This window comes from Sus scrofa, chromosome 14 (genome assembly GCF_054392235.1).
Source record: "Sus scrofa isolate SSC_HxYL_T2T_F1_AM1 chromosome 14, Sscrofa_HxYL_maternal_Yorkshire_Landrace_v2.0, whole genome shotgun sequence".
NCBI classification, from domain to species: domain Eukaryota; kingdom Metazoa; phylum Chordata; class Mammalia; order Artiodactyla; family Suidae; genus Sus; species Sus scrofa.
In genome coordinates, this window is record NC_139396.1 from 79297577 (window position 1) to 79320738 (window position 23162).

The 23162-nt window shown below is 44.8% G+C and overlaps 1 protein-coding gene and 1 long non-coding RNA gene across 2 annotated transcripts in view; both read right to left on the reverse strand.

The window, feature by feature from the left end:
- Positions 1-9122: 9122 nt before the first annotated feature.
- The window catches only part of LOC146396806 (uncharacterized), a 769570-nt gene continuing 755530 nt past the window's right edge, over positions 9123-23162 (reverse strand). The window contains exon 2 of the long non-coding RNA XR_014827920.1: positions 9123-14666. This is a non-coding gene — a long non-coding RNA (uncharacterized LOC146396806). The remainder of the gene's footprint in view (positions 14667-23162) is intronic.
- Positions 9123-23162, reverse strand: part of KCNK1 (potassium two pore domain channel subfamily K member 1) — a 57880-nt gene continuing 43840 nt past the window's right edge. Inside the window, exons 2-3 of the mRNA XM_001928032.8 lie at positions 20656-21051; positions 9123-16830 (exon numbers count right to left, since the gene is read on the reverse strand). Coding sequence (XP_001928067.1) covers positions 16571-16830; positions 20656-21051 — 656 coding nt within the window. The 3' untranslated portion in view covers positions 9123-16570. The remainder of the gene's footprint in view (positions 16831-20655; positions 21052-23162) is intronic.

Consider the following 23162-nt stretch of genomic DNA (forward strand, 5'->3'; position numbering starts at 1 on the left):
ATAATAAAATGTAGGTCAAGTTCTCACCATAAGGAGCTCTAGCTCTGAAGCCATTTTGCACCTTCTCATACAATGAACATTCCATCCTACTACGTTTTGATGCCCAATTGTGATTTTGGCAGCAAACACACACTTCTCCACTTGCATGTGTTTTTCATCAGCTGGAAATAATCCATGTGGAGAGAGACCCTTGATGTCAATCAGAAAACTTGGCTCTGGAAGTTCCATTGTGGCTCAGCAGGTTAAGGACCCAACACAGTATCCATGAGGAGGTGGGTTCGATTCCTGACCTCACTCAATGGGTTAGGGATCCGGCGTTGCCACAAATTGCAGCATAGGTCACAGACATGGCTCAGATCTGGTGTTGCTGTGGCTGAGGTGTAGGCCTGGAGCTGCAGCTCTGATTCAACCCCTAGCCTGGGAACATCCATTTGCTCCAGGTGCAGCCCTAAAAAGAAAAAAAAAGTGTCAGCTCTGCCTTGTCCAGGAGGACCCATTTGACACAGCATAGGAATTCTCTGAACTTTGCTCAGACTGGGATGGTACAGCTTATTCTCAGCATCTCCATGATTATTTTATACTCAAAACTTCACAGCCCTGGCTGGTGATTTCCCAAGATCTGCATTGATGAGACTGATTTCCATGCATCGGAAAGTAGAAATATCAGAAGGCACACAGAGCCACTGGAGCTCCAGGAGGAAAGGCAGTAAAAAGGAAAGAAAGAAAGAAAAAACTTATCTCTGCTTGCTGATGTCATTAACTGTACTTAGTACAATGCATTTGTACTAAGCACAATAGCACAATTAAGTATTGCACTTAGTACAATAGAATCCTTGCTTTTCCGACTTTGTTTTTTCTTCCTAAATTACAAGTATTTTATACCCAATAATCTAATACTTACGAATTGCTTTGAGACCTCATGGGAATGCCTGGAAAATATTACAGAAAAAAATGTGATATCAGCTTAATGACAAAAACACAAACAACCCAATTTAACAATGGTCAGAAGACTTAAATAGACATTTTTCCAAGATGACATACGGATGGCCAGTAGGCCATGAAAAGATAGTCAACATCACTAATTATTAGAGAAATACAAATCAAATTGACAATGAGATGCCACCTCATACCAATCAGAGTGGCCATCCTTAAAAAGTCTATAAGCAAAAATGCTGGAGAGGGTGTGGAGAAAAGGGAGCCCTCCTACATTGTTGGCGGGAAAGCAAATTGGTACCACCACTGTGGAAAACAGTATGGAGGGTCTTCAGAAAGCTGAAAATAGGAACTACCCTATGATCCAGCAATCCCACTCCTGGGAATATATCTGGACAAAACTATAATTCAAAAAGAAACATGCACCCCAAGGTTCATTGCAGCACTAGTCACAAGACATAGAAACAACCTAAATGCCTACCAACAGAGGAATGGATAAAGAAGACATGGTACAGGAGTTCCTGTTGTGTGGCTCAGCTGGTTAAGAACGTGACTAGTATCCATGAGGATGCGGGTTCAATCCCTGGCCTCACTCAGTGGGTTAAGGATCTGGCATTGTCGCAGGCTACAGTGTAGACCAAGCATGCAACTCAGATCCCATGTTGCTGTGACTGTGGTGTAGGCTGGCAGCTGCAACTCTGATTTGATCACAAACCTGGGAATTTCCAAATGTCTTGGGTGCAGCCCTAAAAAGATGACAACAACAACAACAACAAAAAAAGATGTGGTACATATATACAATGGAATACTACTCAGCCATAAAATGAATGAAATAATGCCAATTGTGGTGACATAAATGGACCTAGAGATATCATACTAAGTGAAGATGGTCAGAAAGAGAAAGACAAATACCATATGATATGACTCATGTGTGGAATCTAAAATAGGACGCAAATGAACTTATCCATGAAATGGACTCACAGACGTAGAGAACAGACTTATGGTTGTCAGGGGGAGGGAGGTGGGGATGGGAGAAGGGGGAGTTTGTGGTGAGTAGGAGCAAACCATTACATTTAGAATGGATAAGCAATGAGGTCCTACTCTACAGCACAGGGAACTATATTCAATCTTTTAGGATAGACCATAATGAAAAAAATATAAAAAAGAATGTATATATGTGTATAACTAAGTCACTTTGCTGTATAGCAGAAATTGGCACAACATCGTAAATCAACTATACCTCAATTAAAACAATTTTTAATGTAATATCAGAAAGAGGGCAATTAGGTACTGATGATGATGGATCCAGGAAACAAACAAAGCTCCCTACTTTATTTTTAACCTACCCTCCTTGCTCCTGCATTTCTTCTTACAGCTGCATCTCCCTGACACCTACGTGCCTCATGCAGACATACCTCCCTCCTCCCTGCCCTGTGAGGATGAAGAAGGAAGGGTAAAACCTTGGCAGGGACCCAGCATGGGGTATCTGGACAGGCAGCCCCTGGCCATGGAGGTGTGACTTCTCTTGGGGCCCCTAGTGAGCCTTTATCCTCCCACAATTATTGGGACACAAAGTTCACAAAAGGAAGACAAATCGGGCATTCCCACTATGGTTCAGGGGGTTAAGGACCTCATGTTCTCTGTGAAGATGCAGGTTTGATCCCTGGCCTCGCTCAGGGGGTTAAGGATCCAGTTTTGTCATAAGCTGTGGCATAGGTGACAGACACCGTTCAGATCTAGTGTTGCTCTGACTATGGCCTAGGCCGGCAGCTACAGCTCTGATTCAACCCTGGCCCAGGGACTTCCAAATGCCACGGGTGCTGCCATAAAAAGAAAGAAAAAAAAGTAGACGAATTGAATGAAGGAAGTTTTGTTGGTCCCAGCCTACAGACAGTGATGCTACTGGTTAAGGATGCCGGGGGAGTTGCTTGGGGAGGGAGCCCCACAGACATGTCCCAACCAGAGCAGCATGGTAGCTGGACTGGTCTCTGAGGTTTTATTGTGATTGCAGGACACACTTCAGCAACAGCCATCGGGGAACTCTGAGGAACAGGACTTATTGCTCACAAGTCCTGGTGGGTACAGAGCATACCTAGGACCTACTCAGTGAGGTCACCGGTAGAGCATGGACCTGGGCTCTGCCTTTGTTAGGATCCAAGGGTGGTGTATCTAAGCCTTCACGGATTCACTCCCTTTTTTTTTTTTTTTTCTCTCTTTGTGTCGGCCCTGAGGCATATGGAGTTCCTGGGCCAGGGATCAGATCTGAGCCATAGCTGCAGCAATGCCAGATCCTTAACCTGTTATGCCAGGCCGGGGATCGAACCTGGGTCTTAGAGCTGCAGAAACGCCACCAATCCCATTGCACCACTGTGGGAACTCTGGGTCTCCTCTTTATTGACTAATTTAAGGTATACGAGTGGGAATTAGGGTGCCAGAAGGGAGAAGTGGGGTGACGCAAGTGGTCTGTCCTCTGGGTCATCCAGTGCTTCCTGAGAGAGGCAGATTCATGAGTTGGGGGTGGCCTGACATCTTCTCTGGTTGTTCGGTTAGTAGCCCAGTCATCCAGCTAGCAAGGTGTTAATTCAAGATGGATGTGTTTTGAGAGAGAGGCCTCTGTGATCAGAAGCTGCCTGTCAGTACTTCTGATGGAGCTGGAGTAGGATAGTTACACAGGAGGTTGTAGAAGTCCCAGTAGGGGACCACAGATAGAGCGGGAAACCTAGGGCACTTTGAGAGACCACTCTAAGTTCATAATCGCTCAAGCGAGCATCAGAATGTTGTGGAACAAAGCAGGCTTGCTGAACGATAAAACCATAAATAAAAGCACGAGCTATGCCTAGGTCATCATTACGTGAAAGAGAAAATGAAGCCCGCATTCAAGGGCAGCCAGATAATGATCCTTAGGACCAAGGACAGGAGTTTAAGGGAAAGATGACCCTCCAAAATAGGAAACCCTCATTATATGGAAACCTGAGATGATTCCACATATTTTATAGCATCAGTTACCACCCTTCTGCTAATTTGAATAAGCGCCAGGATAGTCCTAGTTTGACCTCATAGATCAAATACTCTTACTGAGGAGCTAGTGATGTAAGCCTGATGTTTCCCTGAAGAAAGAGGAGGAAGGCAGTCTTTTTCCCCTCCCCACTTTCCTTGGATTATAAAAACATAGCCAGCGTCTCCTTCCCTGCAGACTTGTATCTCTCAAAAGCATCTTATTTTAATAAATCTATTTCTTGCCTATCACTTTGTCTCTCGCTGAATTCCTTCTGCACTGAGACACAAAGAACCTGAACTTCAGTAACTTAATTCAGTGGTTTAATTAGAACCACTCAGACACTAAGTGAATGCTTCTAATTAAAAAACCATGGGTTCAAGTCCCAATCTGGCTTCTGGCAGGGTTCCAGTCAGGAGTGTTTCATTTATATTACAAAAGCAAAGCAGGGGAGGAAAAAAAAAAAAAAAAAAAAAAGCAAAGCAAGGAAGAGCAGACCAGGAAAGAGCTGCTGGGAGTTTACATCGATGTCAAGAGAGACTAGACAATAGCCCTAATCAAAGCTCCCCATCTCTCCTTTCTTTTTTCACCTGAAACACAAAATCTAAATTCTTTGCCTTCCGGGAACTGTCCTGGTGGCCCTTTGCCCTCAGGCCCTAACTGGCTCTGCTGAAGCTCTTGGACTCCCCGCCTGTCTGCCCAGCCGTGCTCCAAACTGCGGATGCTGGCCTGGATGGGGGAAGGGCTAGAACGAGGGCAGTGTCCAGCATTCTGTCACTCTTGCTTGCTCCTGGCTCTTATCGAAGCATAGCTGATCTATGCTTGGATCGATCCTATTCCTTGCTTACCTACAACCTTTCAGTGGCTTCTCTCAGGACACAGATATCACTCCCTCATCTCACCCCCCGCCCCCACCACAAACACTCTGGCTCTGCCCCTCTGGTCTTAACTCCCTCCCTGCTCTGGCCACACTCGGTCCCCAGCGATCATCATCATGGTCCCGCCCACGGCAGGACCACCAAGCCTGCTGTTCACGATGGCCAGAACCCCCTCCCGTTCCTCTTCACCTGGGTAACTTCTGATCCTTCTTGAACCCTGAGTCAGTCAACTCTCTCTCTTGGGCTCCACAAGCTGAATGCATCTTTCTCTCCTAGCGCCGGCACAGGTGCAACTTGAGACCCTGGTCCTAAGTTGACCTCCCTGGGAGAATGGCTCCCATAGTCAGTCTGTTTGTAAGGGGACAGTTGTGAGTGTTTGCACAGGGTGCTCTGCCACCAGGATTGCCCTCGGGAGCCATCTGGAATGAGGCCAGGGAGCTGGGCCTCTGTACCTGGCATTGGTGCCCCAGGATGGCTTCCCTCCAGGAAGGAGGTGTCACCTTGGCAAGGCGGTTTCCTTCTGCAGAGGGACCCAGGGGAGAACCATTAGCGGACAACACTCCAGGCGGTGTCCTCAAGGGGGCGGCCAGGGATGCCCACCGCAGGGTCCACAGCAGCATTTGGGCCATTAGGTCTCTTGTCACCATAGTGCAAGCTTCTTGAAAACAGTGGACTTCGGTTTGGCCAGTGCTTAGTGTAGTACTTGGCACAGCACAGGGTCTCAGTAAGTGCTTGTCAAAGAATGAAGGAATGAATCCAGTCTGACCAACCATCCAGGCTTGCCCAGACTGTCCTGGTTTTAGCACTAAAAGTCCTATGTCTCAGGAAAGCCCTCAGTCCCAGGAAAACGGGGGCAAACGGTCACCCTGCCCCTTATATTCTTAAATACTATTTACTGACCCTGAATGGAGTTCGCCAAAACCTGCTCAACTTGCTCCGTCTGTTTGGCAGAGATTGTCTCGAATTCACTATCCTGTTCTCCCTTAGATGAGAAGACAGCCAGATTTTGACATTGATTTAGCTTTTTCTGCTCATGATACGTAAGTTCAACCATCAAGCTTCTGGATGCTGACCGACGTTGGTACAGCTTAGGCCTTCCCTGCAACCCAACAGGTCTCCAGATTCCCAACCTCAGGATTCTCTCGTTCATCCTATTGCCACTTGAATGCCTTATTCTCTTTCCATTCTTTCCTCATTCACTGAAATCACTATGGTCCTTATGTCCGCAAGGAGGGTACCATTCACCGCCGCTAGCAGATGGGGAAACTGAAGTTAACGGTAGCTTGTCCAAGGCCTCACACCCAAAGGACTGCACATGTGTGCCCAGGGGCACGACCCACCTTGAACGGCACACCCCAGGTCATGAGGGCTCCATTCTACTGCTGCCTGGCTGTGCTGTGGGCTTGACCTTGGCTTCTTCAGCTCCCCCCACATACCCCATCCTCAATCTCCAAGGTCTAGCTTCCCCACAAAACCTTTCCTACAGTTAAATACACAATGGAGACCCGGCTTGAAAATTCCCATTGAGGCCACCTGAGCAAAACGAAATCCAGTGTATTTCAAGAACATTAGCAAAACTTAGATTACTTCTTGCAGATGCTTCTGATAATCCTAATAGAAACTGAAATCCTCTTTCTGAAATAAGATGCGAGCATCACTTTTAACCCATCCATTGCCATCTGGAAACACCACTGTAATAACCAAGCATTGTAAAGGCTCGACAGCTTCCTCGTTTTCATTTTAGAAGCCAGCCTGTAACATTACGTCGCTAAGATTCACATGAGTTTGGGGTTTGAAAGAGCCCAATACGTGAACTGTTGATATATGGACAATAAACTCTTACTAAACACTATTTTACTGATTTGGCTTTAAATTTTGTTTAAGGTTTGTTTTGTGTGTTTCACTGGTTTTTGGACACTGTCCACACCACCCCATAGGGACTTCTTCCTCCTCCGAGTTCCTTATTTCCTATTTGCAGATCACCAAGTGACATAAGGATTTCAAGACCCTGGGTGGCTAATGAGTATGTGTTTATTCTTGTCCCACCCACCCAAAAAGGTGATTTCCTTGAGAACCTGCATTGTGAATCACTTCTACAATGAAGGGAAATTTTTTCTTTGGCAGGAAAATGCCTAAAATTGGTTTTAATAACAGCAGCTAATAATCATAGCATGTTTGCTACTAAGTGCCAGGCACTGGCAAATCAGAGCTGCAGCTGTGGCCTACGCCACAGCCACAGCAACACTAGATCCCAACCACATCTACGACTTACACCACAGCTCACAGAAACACCAGATCCTAAAAATACTGAGTGAGGCCAGGGATTGAACCTGCATCCTTATAGAGACTATATTGGGTCCTTAACCTGCTGCACAATGGGAACTCCCGACGGCTTTTCCTTCTTATTGCTCATTGGAAACATCCTCTTCTTGGAATATGCAAGCCGTGCACCTGCAGACAGCCCCAGGAATGGAGCTTCTCTTAGAACTGAACTGAGCTGGGAGCTCCTGACTCAACCCTGCCCAGCCTCTGCTTCTCCAAGGGCTCCATGCATGATCTGTGACCACACACACAAAGGACCATAGGACAGTCCAAAAGGTAAGTGTGCAATGGGTCAAATTATTTAGAATTTTTGCACACCCAGAGATTCCATCTATTTTCCAATCTATAAAAGTAACAAATTACTCTTTTGTTTAGTTTTCTGTTTTTTTTTTTTGGCCATGCCTGTGGCATGTGGAAGTTCCCAGCCAGGCATTGAACCCGAGCCACTGCAGTAACTGGAGCCACAGCAGTAATAATGCTGGATCCTCAACCCACTGCACTGCCAGAGAACTCCTGTTTAGACTTTTATAATTTTGTTAGTATACTGATTTTCAGTCTCTGCTCACAATGCATTTTTTTAAATGAAGTAAATCTAGGCTCTCAGATGAATTTGGTAACTTAAATAGATTCCCCCCCTATTTCTATAGTGTCTAACTTACTCAGCAGACTCTTCTTTCTTCCTCTGCCCCCAAGAACAGTATCTTTCTTTGTCCTTAGCTCTTAAGAATAAGTGTCAGGAGGCGTTCCCATCATCTCAGCGGAAACGAATCTGACTAGTGTCCATAAGGACACAGGTTCAATCCATGGGCTCGCTCAGTCGGTTAAGGATCTGGTGGTGTTGCTGTGAGCTGTAGTGTAGGCTCGGCTCAGACCTGGCGCCGCTGTGGCTGTGGTGTAGGCCAGTGACTACAGCTCTGATCCGACCCCTAGCCTGGGAACCTCCACATGCTGTGGGTGTGGCCCTGAAAAAAAGGAAAAGAAAAGAAAAAAAAGAAAAAAGGAGTAAGTGTCAGGAAATGGTGCTCACATCCACCTCTTCTCTGTGACTCTCCCTGGCTCTGCGTGGGGGTTCAGCAACCATAAGCTCTCACAGGTGATGCACGAAGAGAAATAAGCACACACCTTTGGAGCACTTTGCGACCCAAGTCAAAAGCTGTGTACAGTCACCAGGTATTGTGCATCCCACTCATAAAACACCTCTTTTCCTTCTGCCCTCCATCTCCACGTGGAAACTTGAGATTCGCAGACCTGAAGTAACAGACATCAGCCTCACTGAAAAACCTTAAGCATCTAGGTTATTTGGCTTTATTCCTGAAGTTCCTCCACAATGATCTGAAACGTGGTCTTGCTGGTATCGCCAGATTCCCACAGACTGAGGGACGAGGCTTATCCCGATTCTGCAGCTTCTTCCCAGGAGCACAAATACCCTCAGGGACATGGAGTCAACACCAGGCACTACTTCTGGGCTCTGCTCCACTCTGTCCTAAGGTGGGAGGCCTTCCTCAGCTCCCAGATTCCAAAAGAGCAGCATGGGGTGGGGGGGGAATGACAGCCTGTGACAAGAGGCTGCTGACTATTTTCCCTCATAATGGAGTTCTACCAGATACGGCCCCTGCCATCAATTACCTCAACTGGTAAAATCTAGTGTGATCACGATGAAGGGCTGGGAATAGGCTCAGTCCCAGTTTTAAGGTCACATTGTCCTAAATTCAGTCATCATACTGTGTCCCAGGTGGGTAACACCCGCACAGAGGAAGGCTTTCAAAATACAAGTGAGCACATCAAACCAGGGCACTTCTCCTAAGAATGCAGCGATTCACAGAACAGGAATGAAGCAATGCAGGAGTTTCAGGTAAATTATGCTGATGTCTTTGAGCATCTGTGGACTCATTAGAAAGTGAAATATCTCATGGCTAATGGGCTCTGGGTTTCTGGACACTACTTAGAAATGGAAATTAAGGGCTGGTACATGCAAGAATATATTTATCTATATATACACACACACATATATATTTATTTTTATGTAATATATATACATAATGGAAGCAAAATAATAAAAAATCCTCAAAACTTTTTTCAACTAAAAATAAATATAGATACTTATTTACAGACAATTTTAGCAGTAGTCTTATTTTCTCATGCAAATAACAACAAGGCTATACCATGTTACCTCATGCTGGAAAGCAAGATGCTTAGTCCAAGTAAATTTCCTGGACAGTGCAAATGATCACTTCAAAAGCAAGCCTCTTAGAGTTCCCTGATAGCTCTCGGGTTGAGGATCCAGCATTATCATTGTTGTGGAGTGGGTTCGAGTCCTGGCCCAGGAACTTCTGCATGCCAAGGGCACTGCCAAAAATAAAGCAAACCTCTTCAAAATGAATTCTAATCATTTGTACGGAAATATGTAGTATTGGCCTATCTCCTTAAACAGAGTATTAAACATGATTTAACACTGTAATGAAAATTGTGTTATTGAAATAATATCACTAAAAATACTGTGTCATCGTGGATGCTATTTGCCCTGTCATGCGAGGGCTCTAGAAGGCAGGTCTTAGTCTGGGTCTGTCCCTCCAGTCAGGCTCCAAGCCGCACTGCTGCTCTTCTTAGTGTGCTTACCAGCTGCTGATGTGACATTTTCAGCCTGGGTGGCAGTGTACTCAGAACCAGAAACCATACGCAGGCAGCCAGGCAAATTTTTGCCCATGTGGAAAATCCGTTTTTGCCACAAGTATTTATACTTTTATAATCATATCAACCTAATCATGTCCTGACATTTGGCTTAGAATGAATAAGAGAGAAGTTGTTGGAGTTCCCATTGTGGCTCAGAATTAAGAACCTGACTAGGATCCACGAGGACGCAGGTTCGATCCCTGGCCTCGCTCAGTGGGTTAAGGCTCTGGCATTGCCGTGAGCTTTGGTGCAGGTTGCAGACACGGCTCTGATCTGGTGTTGCTGTGGGGTAGGCCTATTCAACCCCTGATTCCAGCCCGGGAACTTTCACGTGCTGTGGGTGCGACCCTAAAAAGAAAAAAGAGAGGAGTTGTCGTGTTCCTGGAGCACATCACCATTACCCCCCCTAAGTCACTAGAAGGGCCAGGAGGAAACTCTTCTCAGAGGTGGAGCACAGGAGGCCAAGGGGATGGTGCAGGCGCCATGGAGGCTTTTACAGCAACGAACAGGCTGCTAAATAAGGCTGCCTAAGCACTTACATGGTCATTATTGACAACTTGCATCTTGAGACTTTTCTTTTTTCACTGTGCCACCCAAAACCATAACACGGAAAGGGTACTACCGCAGAATCTGTGGCCTCCTGGGTAAGCTCCACGTTCCTTTATTTTCTGTGAGTTGGGAAATCAGAGCAGTCATTTGATTACAACTGTGTACAAAAGAAGCATATGCTCTGAGGAGAGCAGAGGGGGGATTATTTGCACTCCCCTGCAAGGCTGGGAAAAATACTTATTTACTTTTGCGTTCTTTACTGCATTTTAGAAAGCTGAGGTGGCCTGGTGGCCCAGATTAGTTAGATAAGTGAGATGTTTGGAATATTGTCTTCTGTAAACAATTCCATGGTTGGCCTCACCCCCAAAAGCTTGGATTACCAAGTTTTCAGAAAGTAAAAATCTTGGAAAAAAATATACCCCTATAGAGAACCTTGTAAACATACTTAAGAGACAGAGCTGAGCTATTACCGGGCATAGTTGAATGAAGTAAATGGTAAATACTGTATTCTTGCCATGTCAGCTTTCTAAGCAAGGTTTGTTTCTAAATTTGCCCAGAAATGACCTGTTTGACCATGTGCACGTTTCTGAAACTACATCCCCCAAGGACTACCTTCCTGAAAGGAGGATGTCAGGGGTGTCACCGGGCTCCTCAGCATGGAAGCTCTGACAAGGCGAGAAAAATAAGGTATATATATATGTATAGCTGGGTCACTTTGCTGTACAGTGGAAATTGATAGAACATTGTAAACCAACTATAATTTTTAATTTTTTTTTTAAAAAGTCACCAAATGGGTGTCATGCCACACAATCAGGAAGTTCTGCCCCCTGAGATCTAAATAAGAGACGGACCATGTCATGATCATCCTCCAATGCACGCCTGTGCCAACCGGTCAGAAGAGCCATCATCAACGTCTACAAATACTAAACACTGGAGAGGGGGTGGAGAAAAAAGAACCCTCTTACACTGTTGGTGCAAATGTAGGCTGGTGCAGCCACCGTGGAAAACAGTATGGAGTTTCCTTTAAAAACTACATATAGAACTACCGTATGACTCAGCAATCCCACTCCCGAACGTCTATCCAAAGAAAATTCTAATTCGAAAAGACACATGCACCCCAATGTAAATAGAAAAACTATTTACAACAGCTAAGACATGGAAGCAACCTAAATGCCCATCGACAGATGAATGGATAAAGAAGATGTGGTGTATATACACAATGGAATATTACTCAGCTGCAAGAAAGAATAAAGCCATTTGCAGCAACATGGATGGACCCAGATATTATCATATTAAGTGAAGTAAGTTAGACAAAGACAAATACCATATGAGACCGCTTATATGTGAAATCTAAAATATAACACAAATGAACTTATTTCCAAAACAGAAAGAGACTCACAGATACAGAAAACAAAGTTATGGCTACCAAATAGGAAAGGGGGGGGGATAAAACAGGAGTTCGGGATTAATATATACACACTACTATATATAAAGTAGATCTCCAAGAAGGATCCACTGTATGACAAAGGGAACTACACTCAATATTTTCTAATAACAGGGGAGAGAATCTGAAAAAGTATACACAAACTATATACATCATATAAAACCGAATCAATGTACTGTACAGCTAAAACTAACGTGAGATTGTAAATCAACTATACTTCAATAATAAAAAAAAGAAATCTTATTCAGAGCAAATATTAGCTGTTTTTAGTAAGAAGCCAGTGTGCTACGGATAATGTTTCAGGTTAGAAATGTTTTGCACTATTTCAGTTATGATGACATCTCCAGATTTGTAAATATCTCCTCATTCATTTCCCAAAAGGCACTTACACTGAGACAGACTTGGACCTGGGACCCTCTGCTTCAGTGCTTACACCTAGACAAATGTCTCCCCCATCAACAAAATACAAAGAAATTATAAGGGATGAAAAATAACTGTGCATGTGTAGTTGGGGCAAGTTGTGGGCAAGACTCGGAGAGGCTGAAAAGAACCCAACTGCCACTTCTGGAAAGCCTGGAGCAAAAGCAGGGTACTGTGCATGCTCCCTGCACACAGCACCAACAAAGGGGGTGGGCAGACCACCTAAGCCACCCCTCTGACCAGATCCCTGGATCTACCCCTCCCCTCACCCATGGAAGGAGTCAGCTCACCCCGCCTCAGAGAGCCAGCAAGGGAATCTGTCACTTGCTTTTGCTCCCTCCTGTGCAGCAGGGACCCTGATAAAGCCTTGCCTGAATTTCTTGTCTGGACTTATCAATTTTTAATGATTAAGAAAGCCAAGAACTGGTTGGAAACAAGGCTGGTCTGTAGGAAGGATGGGTGGGCATGATTGACTCTTTCCCTGGGCAAGAAAAAGTGGCCTAGTCTTAGGAATCTTATCATTTCCAAACACTTTTTTTCCTGAAGTGACTCATAGATGGAGTCAACTGGGCCAAATTTTATCTGCTCAGTGGGTTTCTTCTTAAGATTTTTCTATAGACTGATGCTCTGGTTTGCTGTCCCTTCGGTTTCGGGGAGGTTGCAAATTCTTAGTCCGAGATACTGTTCTCACCTTGAGTGAACGTGCTGTGCCAAAACCACCAGACCTACTGGCCACGGGTGACTTTAAATTCACACGGCGAACTACAATGATTTCTGTGCTTCTCTGTCCTGAGGCGGTTCTGTGGGCGTCTTAAGAACCCAGTCTAGAATACTTGTGCCCAAGACTTTGATCCTTCAGTTTATACTCTGCTCATGCTCAGATCCTCCTTTCTTCTTCCCCACCCCTCCCCAATCCTCCTCTTTCCTATTCACTTTTGACTCCAATTTTACACCTCCACCTAGAGGGTTCCAGAGACAGTTCTGGTGCAGCCACTGCCTTGCCTCTCACTTCCTCATCCTGCCTCTAGGGGACGCTGCTTCTGCTCTCTGACGGACACAGCTACTCTCTCCCTCAGGACCCCATGGCAGCAACTGTCCCTTGGCCAGTGACAAAAAGGTCTGGGAAAGAGACTCTCCCTTACACTTCTTATCGTGACAGGGTGTGGGAGGTGAAAATTGCTCCAGTCTTTGAACTTCATCCTTCACATGAAAACCAGCAAAACAGGAGTTCCTGGGTGTCTCAGTGGGTTAAGGATTCAGCGCTGTCACTGTGGTTGGGGTTCGACCCCTGGCCCGGGGACTTCTGCATGCAGCGGGGCGAAAACAAAACAAAAAACAATGTGAAGGGTATTAAGGTTTAGTGTATTCTCTGCAGATTCACAAAAGTTTTTAAAATAAAGTATTGCATTCCAGGGAGTTCCCGTCGTTGCTCAGTGTAAACAAATCTGACTAGCATCCATGAGCACGCAGGTTTAATCCCTGGCCTTGCTCAGTGGGTTAAAGGATCCGGCATTGCTGTAGCTGTGGTGTAGGTCGCAGACACAGCTCGGATCCGTGTTGCTGTGGCTGTAGTGTAGCTGGCAGCTGTAGCTCCAATTCCACCCCTAGCCTGGGAACCTCCATATGCCCCGGGTGTGGCCCTAAAAATACACACAAAAAAAAATACGAAAAAAAAAAAAAAACAAAAAACGTATTGCACTCCATTGTTCTTTAATGACATTCCTTATTCAGAGTTTTCCCTTTATGCTCATCTTCTGTATTTTGCACTCTGCTCTCCTATTAGAATCAAGCAGTGGTGGCAGTTTCCAGCATTGAATAAAAGGCAATGACACTCAGCAGGCGTAAGCCACCACTTCAATGATTTGTATTCTTCCGCGCCTCTGCGCCACAGGGAGCATCGTGATCACTGTGAACTTTCCCGTCATGTCCAGAAGCACGTCCCTGTTCTCCAAGGCGTTTCTGGTCCATCGCTTAGCCAATTACCAACCCAGCGGGAGCAGTCTCCCACTGTGGAGCCGCAGTCGCATGGAATGCAGGCAGTTCTGTGTTTATAGGCAGCACAACCCAGATCAGAGGAACGGAACGACACGTTTGAAGCTACACCTCGCGAAGGATCCACTGATAAGTTTCGCATCACAAGAGCTATGGAGCTGGACGCGGGGCCATGGAGTCCATGTAATTCCTTCTCCTGTTGTTCCTTCTCTTGTTGCTCTCAGACAAGATGAGCAAGGGATTTTATACAATACAGAAGGGTTCTTGAGTTCCCTTCGTGGCGCAGTGGTTAACGAATCCGACTAGAAACCATGAGGTTGCAGGTTCCATCCCTGGTCTCGCTCAGTGGGTTAAGGATCCCGTGTTGCCGTGAGCTGTGGAGTAGGTCGCAGACGTGGCTCGGATCCGCGTTGCTGTGGCTGTGGTGTAGGCCAGCAGCTATAGCTCCTATTAGACCCCTAGCCTGGGAACCTCCATATGCCATGGGAGCGGCCCTAGAAAAGGCAAAAAAAGACAAAAAAAAAAAAAAAAAAAAAAGAGGGGTCCTGTTCTAGGTCAGAGGATACAACATTTTAAGGCTCTTTGAAAACAGGAGTTCCCTGGTTGCTTAATGGGTTAAGGATCCAGGGTTGTCACTGCAGTGCCTCAGGGGTCAATCCCTGGTCCAAGAACTTCTGCATGCAGCAGGTGCAGCCAAAACCAGAACAAACAAAACCCATCAAAAACAGCATGAGGTTATTAAAGTTTAGTGTATTCTCTGCAGATTCACAAGTTTTGAAAGTGAGCAGGGCAGGGCTGGTAGCACCCGAGGGGCACAGCACCGAAGTGGTTGGGGAGGCTTCCTAGAGCCCTGAGGATGCTGTCCTTGTTTGGCTCACTGGGGTGCGGTGCCAGGAGGGCTGATTTTTACCCACACCTCAAGCCTTCCCCATGGAGGTGGGACTTGGTTAGTGGGTCACTGAGTATGAGTTATCCTGAGAGGTCTAATTTTCTCTTTTAAAATTCCTAGAATGGAATTGCCTGGTGGCTCAGCAGGTTGGATCCCTGACCTGGGAATTTTCACATGCCACAGGTGCAGACAAAAATAAAATTCCAATTATGTCCTGTGTATAGCATTTAAATACTGCCTTTATGGTTTCTGTAAAGGAGTGCATATATATTTTATACGTGGAGGAAGACTTCTTGATATATTAAAGCATAAGATTGCAACAAGCTAATTTTTTTTTTTTCATTTCACTTAATTTAAAACTCTCAGACTAATATGACAATCTGTTCTGTGGCTTCTGTGTTCTGGATCCATGCTTTAGTACTAAGTGACTGCAAATCACAAAGCATTGTCTTTCTTTTTCCCCCCTTTTTTAGCCAAGCCCCTCAGCATATGGAAGTTCCTGGGCCAGCCAGGGATCGAATCCAAGCTGCATCTTTGACCTACTTACACTGTAGCTTCAGCACTGGATCCTTAATCCATTGCCCCAGGCCAGGGATCAAACCACAGACATTAACCCACTGCGCCACAACAGGAATGCCCACAGCGTACTTTCAAAACAAAATAGCTTAACCTTTTTTTTCCTCCACAAGATCGCAATCTTCATTGCTTGTTTGTCTTCAGAGAAAATGCCTACAAACTTTTTAGACATCTGAGATCATACTATTGCAAGAGGGTAGAAACATTTATCACAGCAGAGTACTGAACTCATTCACTCAGAAGTGTAATATTCCCCTTAATTTATTGCAGCAACGTTTGATTCTTCAGTATAAAGTGAAATCAAAAGGGAAAATCTCTACAATCTTGGGTGAAGAAGAATGCTGGGATCTAGTGACCTAAACTGATATACAGGATATAAACATATTTATACTTTATATGTACAGTTAATGGTTATCTATTCATTATAAATAAGAAGTTTAACTTAGAGTCTACAAAAATAATGATTTGGGGCACATGCAAACCAGTACACTTAAACTTATTTATAAAACACATCTCTACGCCTTTTTTTTTTTGCTTTTAGATATAAATGTTGCCATTTAACCGTCAGCTAAATGATTTAAATGCAAATCCCAAAGTCCCTAAGTAAAAGTAGAAAATCTGCTTCTATCCACAGTGGGATGCTGCTTCAAAGATTCTTCACCTATTAGTAAAGTTGCAATAATTTTGTCACATATGAAATACGGGTACATATGCCATTTCCTCAGATTTTAGACAGCCTTCTGGAGTAAAAGCTTCCTTTGTTCCATTTTACAAAAAAAATGTTGCAAACAGTAGCTATTTATTAAAATATCACCTTGGTTTTTACAATCTCATAAAAATGAACAAAACAAAGCCTCTTCCCACTGGCCCTGCACCGGGGGACAGCGCTGCAGAGCCGAAGCCTACTGGCTTGTGGCGCCATCAGTCAAGGCAGGTGCCGAGGGGGCCACAAAAGGCTCGTTCTGCTTCTGCTCCTCCTTGGTGCCGGCAGCTGGGTCCGTGATGGAGGAGAAGGACAGCTGGTCATGCTCGATGATGTGTACCTGGTCCTCATCCTTGTCCTTCTTCACGTAGAACATTTTCCTGAATTTTTTCAGCTCGTGGAGCTCACAGAAGGTTTCCAGAACCACCAGCATGGCGATGAGGCCAAGGAGCAGGTAACCTGTGGGAGAAAAATGACAGCATCTCCGTGGGACAGAGTCAGGCCACCACCTGTCTGTGGCCCCTGTCAGTGTCATAGCCACTTTTCTAATTTCTAGGGATGTTTTGAATTCCATGGCTTGAAGAGGGACAGCCCAGAGAAAAATGGAGAATCTGGGGGACGCAGAATAACAGGGGGCCATGCTGGGGGTGGGGAATAAAAGTGGGGCTGATGGGGGATTGTTAGAGAGAGGTAGTAACTATTTTCACCCAAGGGTGACCTCCCCCTGACTGTGTGATCAGCACCCCTTAAAAAACCAGTGACATTTCAGAAGAGGTGGGGGGGTCTTTTGTTTTCTGCTTTTAATTTTAAAGCTGCAGTTGCAACCTAATGCCATAGCTGTGGCAATGCCAGATCCTTTAATCCATTGCATTGGGCCAGGGATTGAGTCCACACCTCCACATCGACCTGAGCCACTGCAGTTGGATTCTTAGCCCACTATGCTAGCGTAGGAACTCCAGTTTTGGGGTTATTTTTGGCCATGTCTGCAGCATGTGGAAGTTCGCAGGCCAGGGATTGAAGCTGCACCACAGCAGTGACCTGAGCTGCTGCGGTGACGATGCCAGATGCTTAACCCACTGTGCCACAAGGAAACTCCCAAAAGAGTTTTTGATGTATCATGAGGCCTTGGAACAAAGCTTGGAACCCTTTTCAGGACTCAATCATTTTATCATGATTCCACAAGAGTACAGCTTTTAGCAATTGAAATTACAGTTTAAGCTAGAGGAATATTCCTTTAAGAATGGGCATGGGTATTAACAAGGTCTCTATATGTGGTTTTTCACACTTCCACCGAGATCTAGCAGCAAACTCAGCTTTCCATAATGTGACATGTCATTTTGGGGGCACAAGAACCATTCATTGAATAATTCTACCAGCTTTTTACTCCCAAATAAAACATAAGCTGTAGCTTCAGGTAACATGCTGTTCCTTGGAGTCAGTAATGGATGGCAACATGTTTAAAATCAGTCTTCAGGAATTCCTGTTGTAGCGCAGTGAAAACAAATCCAACTAGTATCCATGATGATACAGGTTTGATCCCTGGCCTCTATCAGTGGGTTGGTGATTACAGCATTGCCATGAGCTGTGGTGTAGGCCGGCAGCTGCAGCTCCAATTCAACCCCTAGCCTGGGAACTTCCATATGCCATGGGTGTGGCCCTAAAAAGCAAAAAATAAAAAAAATTTCTAAAAACAAAAATTAAAAAAAAATCAGTCTTCAGAAAAAAAAAATTATTAGGAAAAGGAACAAAAATGTGAAAATGAAAACTCTCAGAATAACAAAAATCCCAATTTCATTTCCTAGTAGTGAAATGCTTGAGGAAGATTTTTAGAAAACAGAATGAACCAAGGAAGCCAAAATTGGCAGCATATAATAGGAACAAAGAGGCTGATTGTCCTAAGAACACCAAGTGACAGTTCTAATATCTAATATCTTTAGAATTTAGCTATTAGGATCTGATAATAATATACCATATTTTAGAAACAGCAGTGACATTGTTAGACTAACTAGCAAGCCTCCTTTTTCCATTATCCATGATTTAGTCAGATTCTAGCGTGCTGACAAAAACCCCCCTGGAGTTTCAAAGAAAAGTCGTGGGATTTTAATCCATCCACAAATCCATATACTTCTGGAACTTTCACTTGCCCCACCCAGCACATACATTATGTAGATTACCTTAAAAAAAAAAAAAAGATCACATTGAAACATGTCTTAAAATGTTCTACCGGGATTTAGTACTACATGAAAAATCAAGGAGGTTCAACTGTTGGGAAAAACTTGGGAGAAGACAATTAACACAAGGGAAAAGTAGAGCTAGCAAATAATTGATTACAAAAACACATTCGACAGGCGTGAGTCATGAAAAAAATAAATTCAAATCAGGAGGTCACATTTTACTCTAAGAAAAGAAGGTTAATGTTTGTCTATGGTGTCGAATGGTCAATAATAGAACACCTAGACAGCGGTGGTAACTGGTCCACACCCGACCCTCCCCGCCCCGGAATGCAGGTAACCCTGGTGATGCTGTAAACTCATAATGCATTTGGGAAAGCACTGGGTCGCCGTTTTCTGTGAGTCACAAAAAGGCATGTTCGCTTTGGGTCAGCCATTCCACTTCTTGGAAAGGTAACAAGGTAGAAACGTGGAAAGACACACAAATAGTTACGGCAGTGTCATTGATAACGCCCCCAAATTGGAAGCAATCTAAATACTGATATAGTCACCTGGTAAAGTAGTATGTGGGTATAAAAAATAAAAACGGCAACTAGAGGAAAGATGAAATCACCCTTGCAACCATTTGGTAAATAGTTATTGAACTCATAAGGTAGCCAGTACTGTTCAAAGCCCTGGGTGTTCTGAGAGAAGCCTTTGTCCTGGGTGAGAACGGTTGAATGGAAATGCTAACATACACGAAGTTCAATGAAGCATTTTGTCACACGGAGACTATAAGATGGGCCAGGACAGAACATCTGACTGTCTGAGTATGTACTATGATTTCCTAGAAGACATGGCATGAGCTGAGTCTCAAAACATTCTTGAGAAGGCAGACAGGGAAGTTGTACTACATTACGACGCAATTCTATGCATTGTGAAAAGATAGGAAAGGGACATACAAAAATAGTTACTTGCAGATGGATTTCTAAGTTTTCTATCATATCATATTGAATTTTTAAAAATTGTTTAAAGGAATTCCCTGGTGGCTCAGTGAGTTGAGGATCCGGTGTTGTCACTGCTGTGGCTCAGGTCACTGCTATAGTGTGGGTTCGATCCCTGACTGGGTAACTTCTGCACTCCTCAGGCACGCCCCCCCCACCCCCCCAAAAAACTTTAAAAATGATGTCACTGGCCATCTGAATTGCAATGCCTATTTTTCGTATGTCAAATTCTGAAAGCAGTGAATGTATTCTAACTTTTTCAAAAAGAACCAGATGATCAAATGAGATTAGATGTTCCTGGTAAATTAAAGAGCATGATTGATTGAATTCTAGCCCTAGTTTTCTGGAGCTTAAAACATTCAATACAGTAGAGCAACTTTTTAAAATTAAAAGTTGATTATCAGAGTTCCTGTTGCGGCACAGTGGGTTAATGATCCCATTTGTCTCTGTGGTGGTGCAGGTTCAATCCCCAACCCAGACAGTGGGTTAGGGATCTGGCATTGCTGCACCTGTGGCATAAGTCATAGCTGCAGCTTGGATTTGATCCCTGGCCCAGAAACTTCCAAATGCCAAGGGCACGGCAAAAAAAAATTTCTAAAAAAAGTTGATTATCAAGTGTATTCTGTGTGTGCATTTTTACACTGTCATTTATAATGCTATTTCATTCCTACAAAGAAATTGATAAGTACTTTTCAGGTGCCTGGGAAAAATAATTCTCAGTAAAAAGACTTTCTTTTTTTCTTTTTTGGCTGCCCCATGGCATATGGAATTCCCAGACCAGGGATCAGATCCTGGCTGCCAGCTTGGGTCACAACTGCAGCAATGCTGGATCCTTAACATGCTGTGATGGGCTTGGGTTAGGCCCTGTGTCCCAGTGCTCCCAAGATGCTGCCAATCCCTTTGAGCCACAGCAGGAACTCCAATAATAAGATTTTTTCGTAGAGTTTTGAAAGGAATCAAAATGAAATGAAAATTTATTAGAAGGTGGCAGAATGGAAGATCTACCCATGGAAAGCAGTCAGGGCTCTAATGATGAGGCGAGGTGGACCTGGGGAGAGCCCATTCTCCCCTGGTTGAGAGCCCACTCCCACCCCCCAACCCCCATGGAGGCTGGGAACCCCAATACTCACACGTGATCCCAATCTTGTAAAGCTCTCTGAATTTCTGATTGTAGCCCTCTCCAGGAACATAATCCCCGAGGCCAATGGTGCTCAGGGAAATAAAACAGAAGTAAAAGGATTCCAGGAAGTTCCAGTCATCCTCCAGGACGGAGAACACTGCAGCTGGGATGAAGAAGAAGCAAGACACGGTGACCACGCCCAGGAGGACGGCGTGGACCACGGCCACTGCCTGCTTGGAGAAGCCCCAGCGGATGTGGAAGTAGAGGACCGGCCGTCGGGTGACATGGATGGTAACGCGCTGGACCACGGCCGTCAGGAAGAGGAGGGTGAAAGGGATGCCGATGACCGAGTAGATGATGCAGAAGGCCTTGCCCCCGTCGGACAGGGGCACAGTGTGGCCGTAACCTGTGGGGGGAGGAAAAGTCTTCATAAGTAACATCCACCTGCTGGCTGCCCTCCTCCCCTCACACCCAGGAGAGGAGTCAGATCAAATTCGGGTCAATGCTTCAAAAGCTCTATCTTGTTACCATGGTAACAGGAGTAACATCAGTGGAGGCCACACATTTGGGAAGGCCGCCATTTTGGATCCAATCTTCCCAGCTCCTCCCACACATCCCAGCCTGGTCTCCAGTTCACTGAAGACTGAAACAGAAGCTTTGTGTGTGAAACAGCTCGCATCTCACCAGTCTTAGGCCACCAGGGAAAATCTATATAGGATGCCTACTTCACCAGAAGGATGCAGACATCAAAAAAGGGGAAGAAGGAGTTCCTGTCTTGGCGCAGTGGTTAACGAATCCGACTAGGAACCATGAGGTTGCGGGTTCGGTCCCTGCCCTTGCTCAGTGGGTTAACGATCCGGCGTTGCCGTGAGCTGTGGTGTAGGTTGCAGACGCGGCTTGGATCCCGCGTTGCTGTGGCTCTGGTGTAGGCTGGTGGCTACAGCTCCAATTGGACCCCTAGCCTGGGAACCTCCATATGCCGCAGGAGCAAGAAATAGCAAAAAGACAAAAAAAATGGGGGGGGAGGGGAAGAAAAATAAACATTAAAACACACTGAAGAGTTCCCTGGTGGCTCAGAGGTAAGGGATCCTGCCTTGTCAGTGCTATGGCTCAGGTTGCTGCTGTGGTGTGGGTTTGATCTGATGATCTGACCCTGGAATTTATGTCGCTGGTGTAGGGGAAAAAAAAAAAAGGCAAAGCACACTGAGTCACTGGGTTGAGCATTTCTTTCCAAATATTTTGTTCAGTTATCTGGTTAAATGGCACTGTTTAACAATGGCATTGTTAAACTGTTAACATTTTTCCCCTTGTCATTTCTATAGGTTCCAAGATGCCATACATTCCACAGACTAGACATAAAAACACCACACATTAGGGCCAGTGGTCAAAATATATGTCTGTTTTATTTCCCACTAGGTTTGATCATTCCCAGGTCAAGCCAATCAAGAGACTCTATCTGACAAATGCTTTCAAGAGAGAAGCCAGCAGATTGTTTTTAAGATCTCACAAGCCCGTCATCCTGAAAGGAACTAACATGTCTGAACAACTTAATTCAGGAAAAAGCCAAATAAATGCATTTTTGGTAAAACTGGATTCTGAAAAAATAAAAATAAAAAAGCCACCTCACTCATGGGGTTATAATTGAAAAGCAGTTTCAAAATCTGATTTCTAAAATATATCCTGCTTAGAAATAACTCTGCAAAACCTTCCTCTTCAGATCCCCAATTCTCTGCTTTACACCATTTTCCAAGTGTATGTGGCTGATAAGAGGCTGCTCCAGTTACTCCCGTGCGCAGTCCCATCACAGGAATGAGGGTGGTTAATCCCAGAGGTTATGAACGACCTGGAGGGAGTCCCAGAAATCTACTGAAGTCGTATCACCTTGAACATCCTCACCCACGTGCATTTTTCCATAAGGAGATGTCAGAGCTCCGAATCTCAGAAGGACTAAGAACCAGACTGAGAACCACTGTTCTCTATTCACTGCTGAGCATCAGTTCTGGAATCCACCTGGTCCTCGCACACGCGCTTCTCTGGGAATGCTTGGGGCGATTCGGGCACAGTAGGGTTCTCAGAGAAGAACACAAAGGATGGAGAAAGCTTGATGAATAACGTTCATGCCAAAAAAAAAAAAAAAAAAAGGAAGCAGGAGGCGTTCCCTGTTGGGTTAAGGATCTGGCATTGTCACTGCTGTGGCTCAGGTTCCATCCTGGCCCAGGAACTTCGACATGCCAAGGGCATGGCCAAAAACAACAACAACAAAAAAAAAGGAAGCAGGAGAAGTGTGAATGTTTTACTCTTGAGGAAAAAAATGTGACAGAGGAATCTGACTCTGTGAGGAAAGCAGAAGACTGGGGCCACTCAGAGCCCTGCCAGGCATCAATGAAAGAAGTTTTAATGGTCAGAGATCTGGAAATAGCATCTAATAATGGAATTTTATTTAACCATAACACAGCTATGGAAAGTGCTTCACAAATGTGGTTATGAGCCGGCAATTAAAAGTACCAGGAGACCACA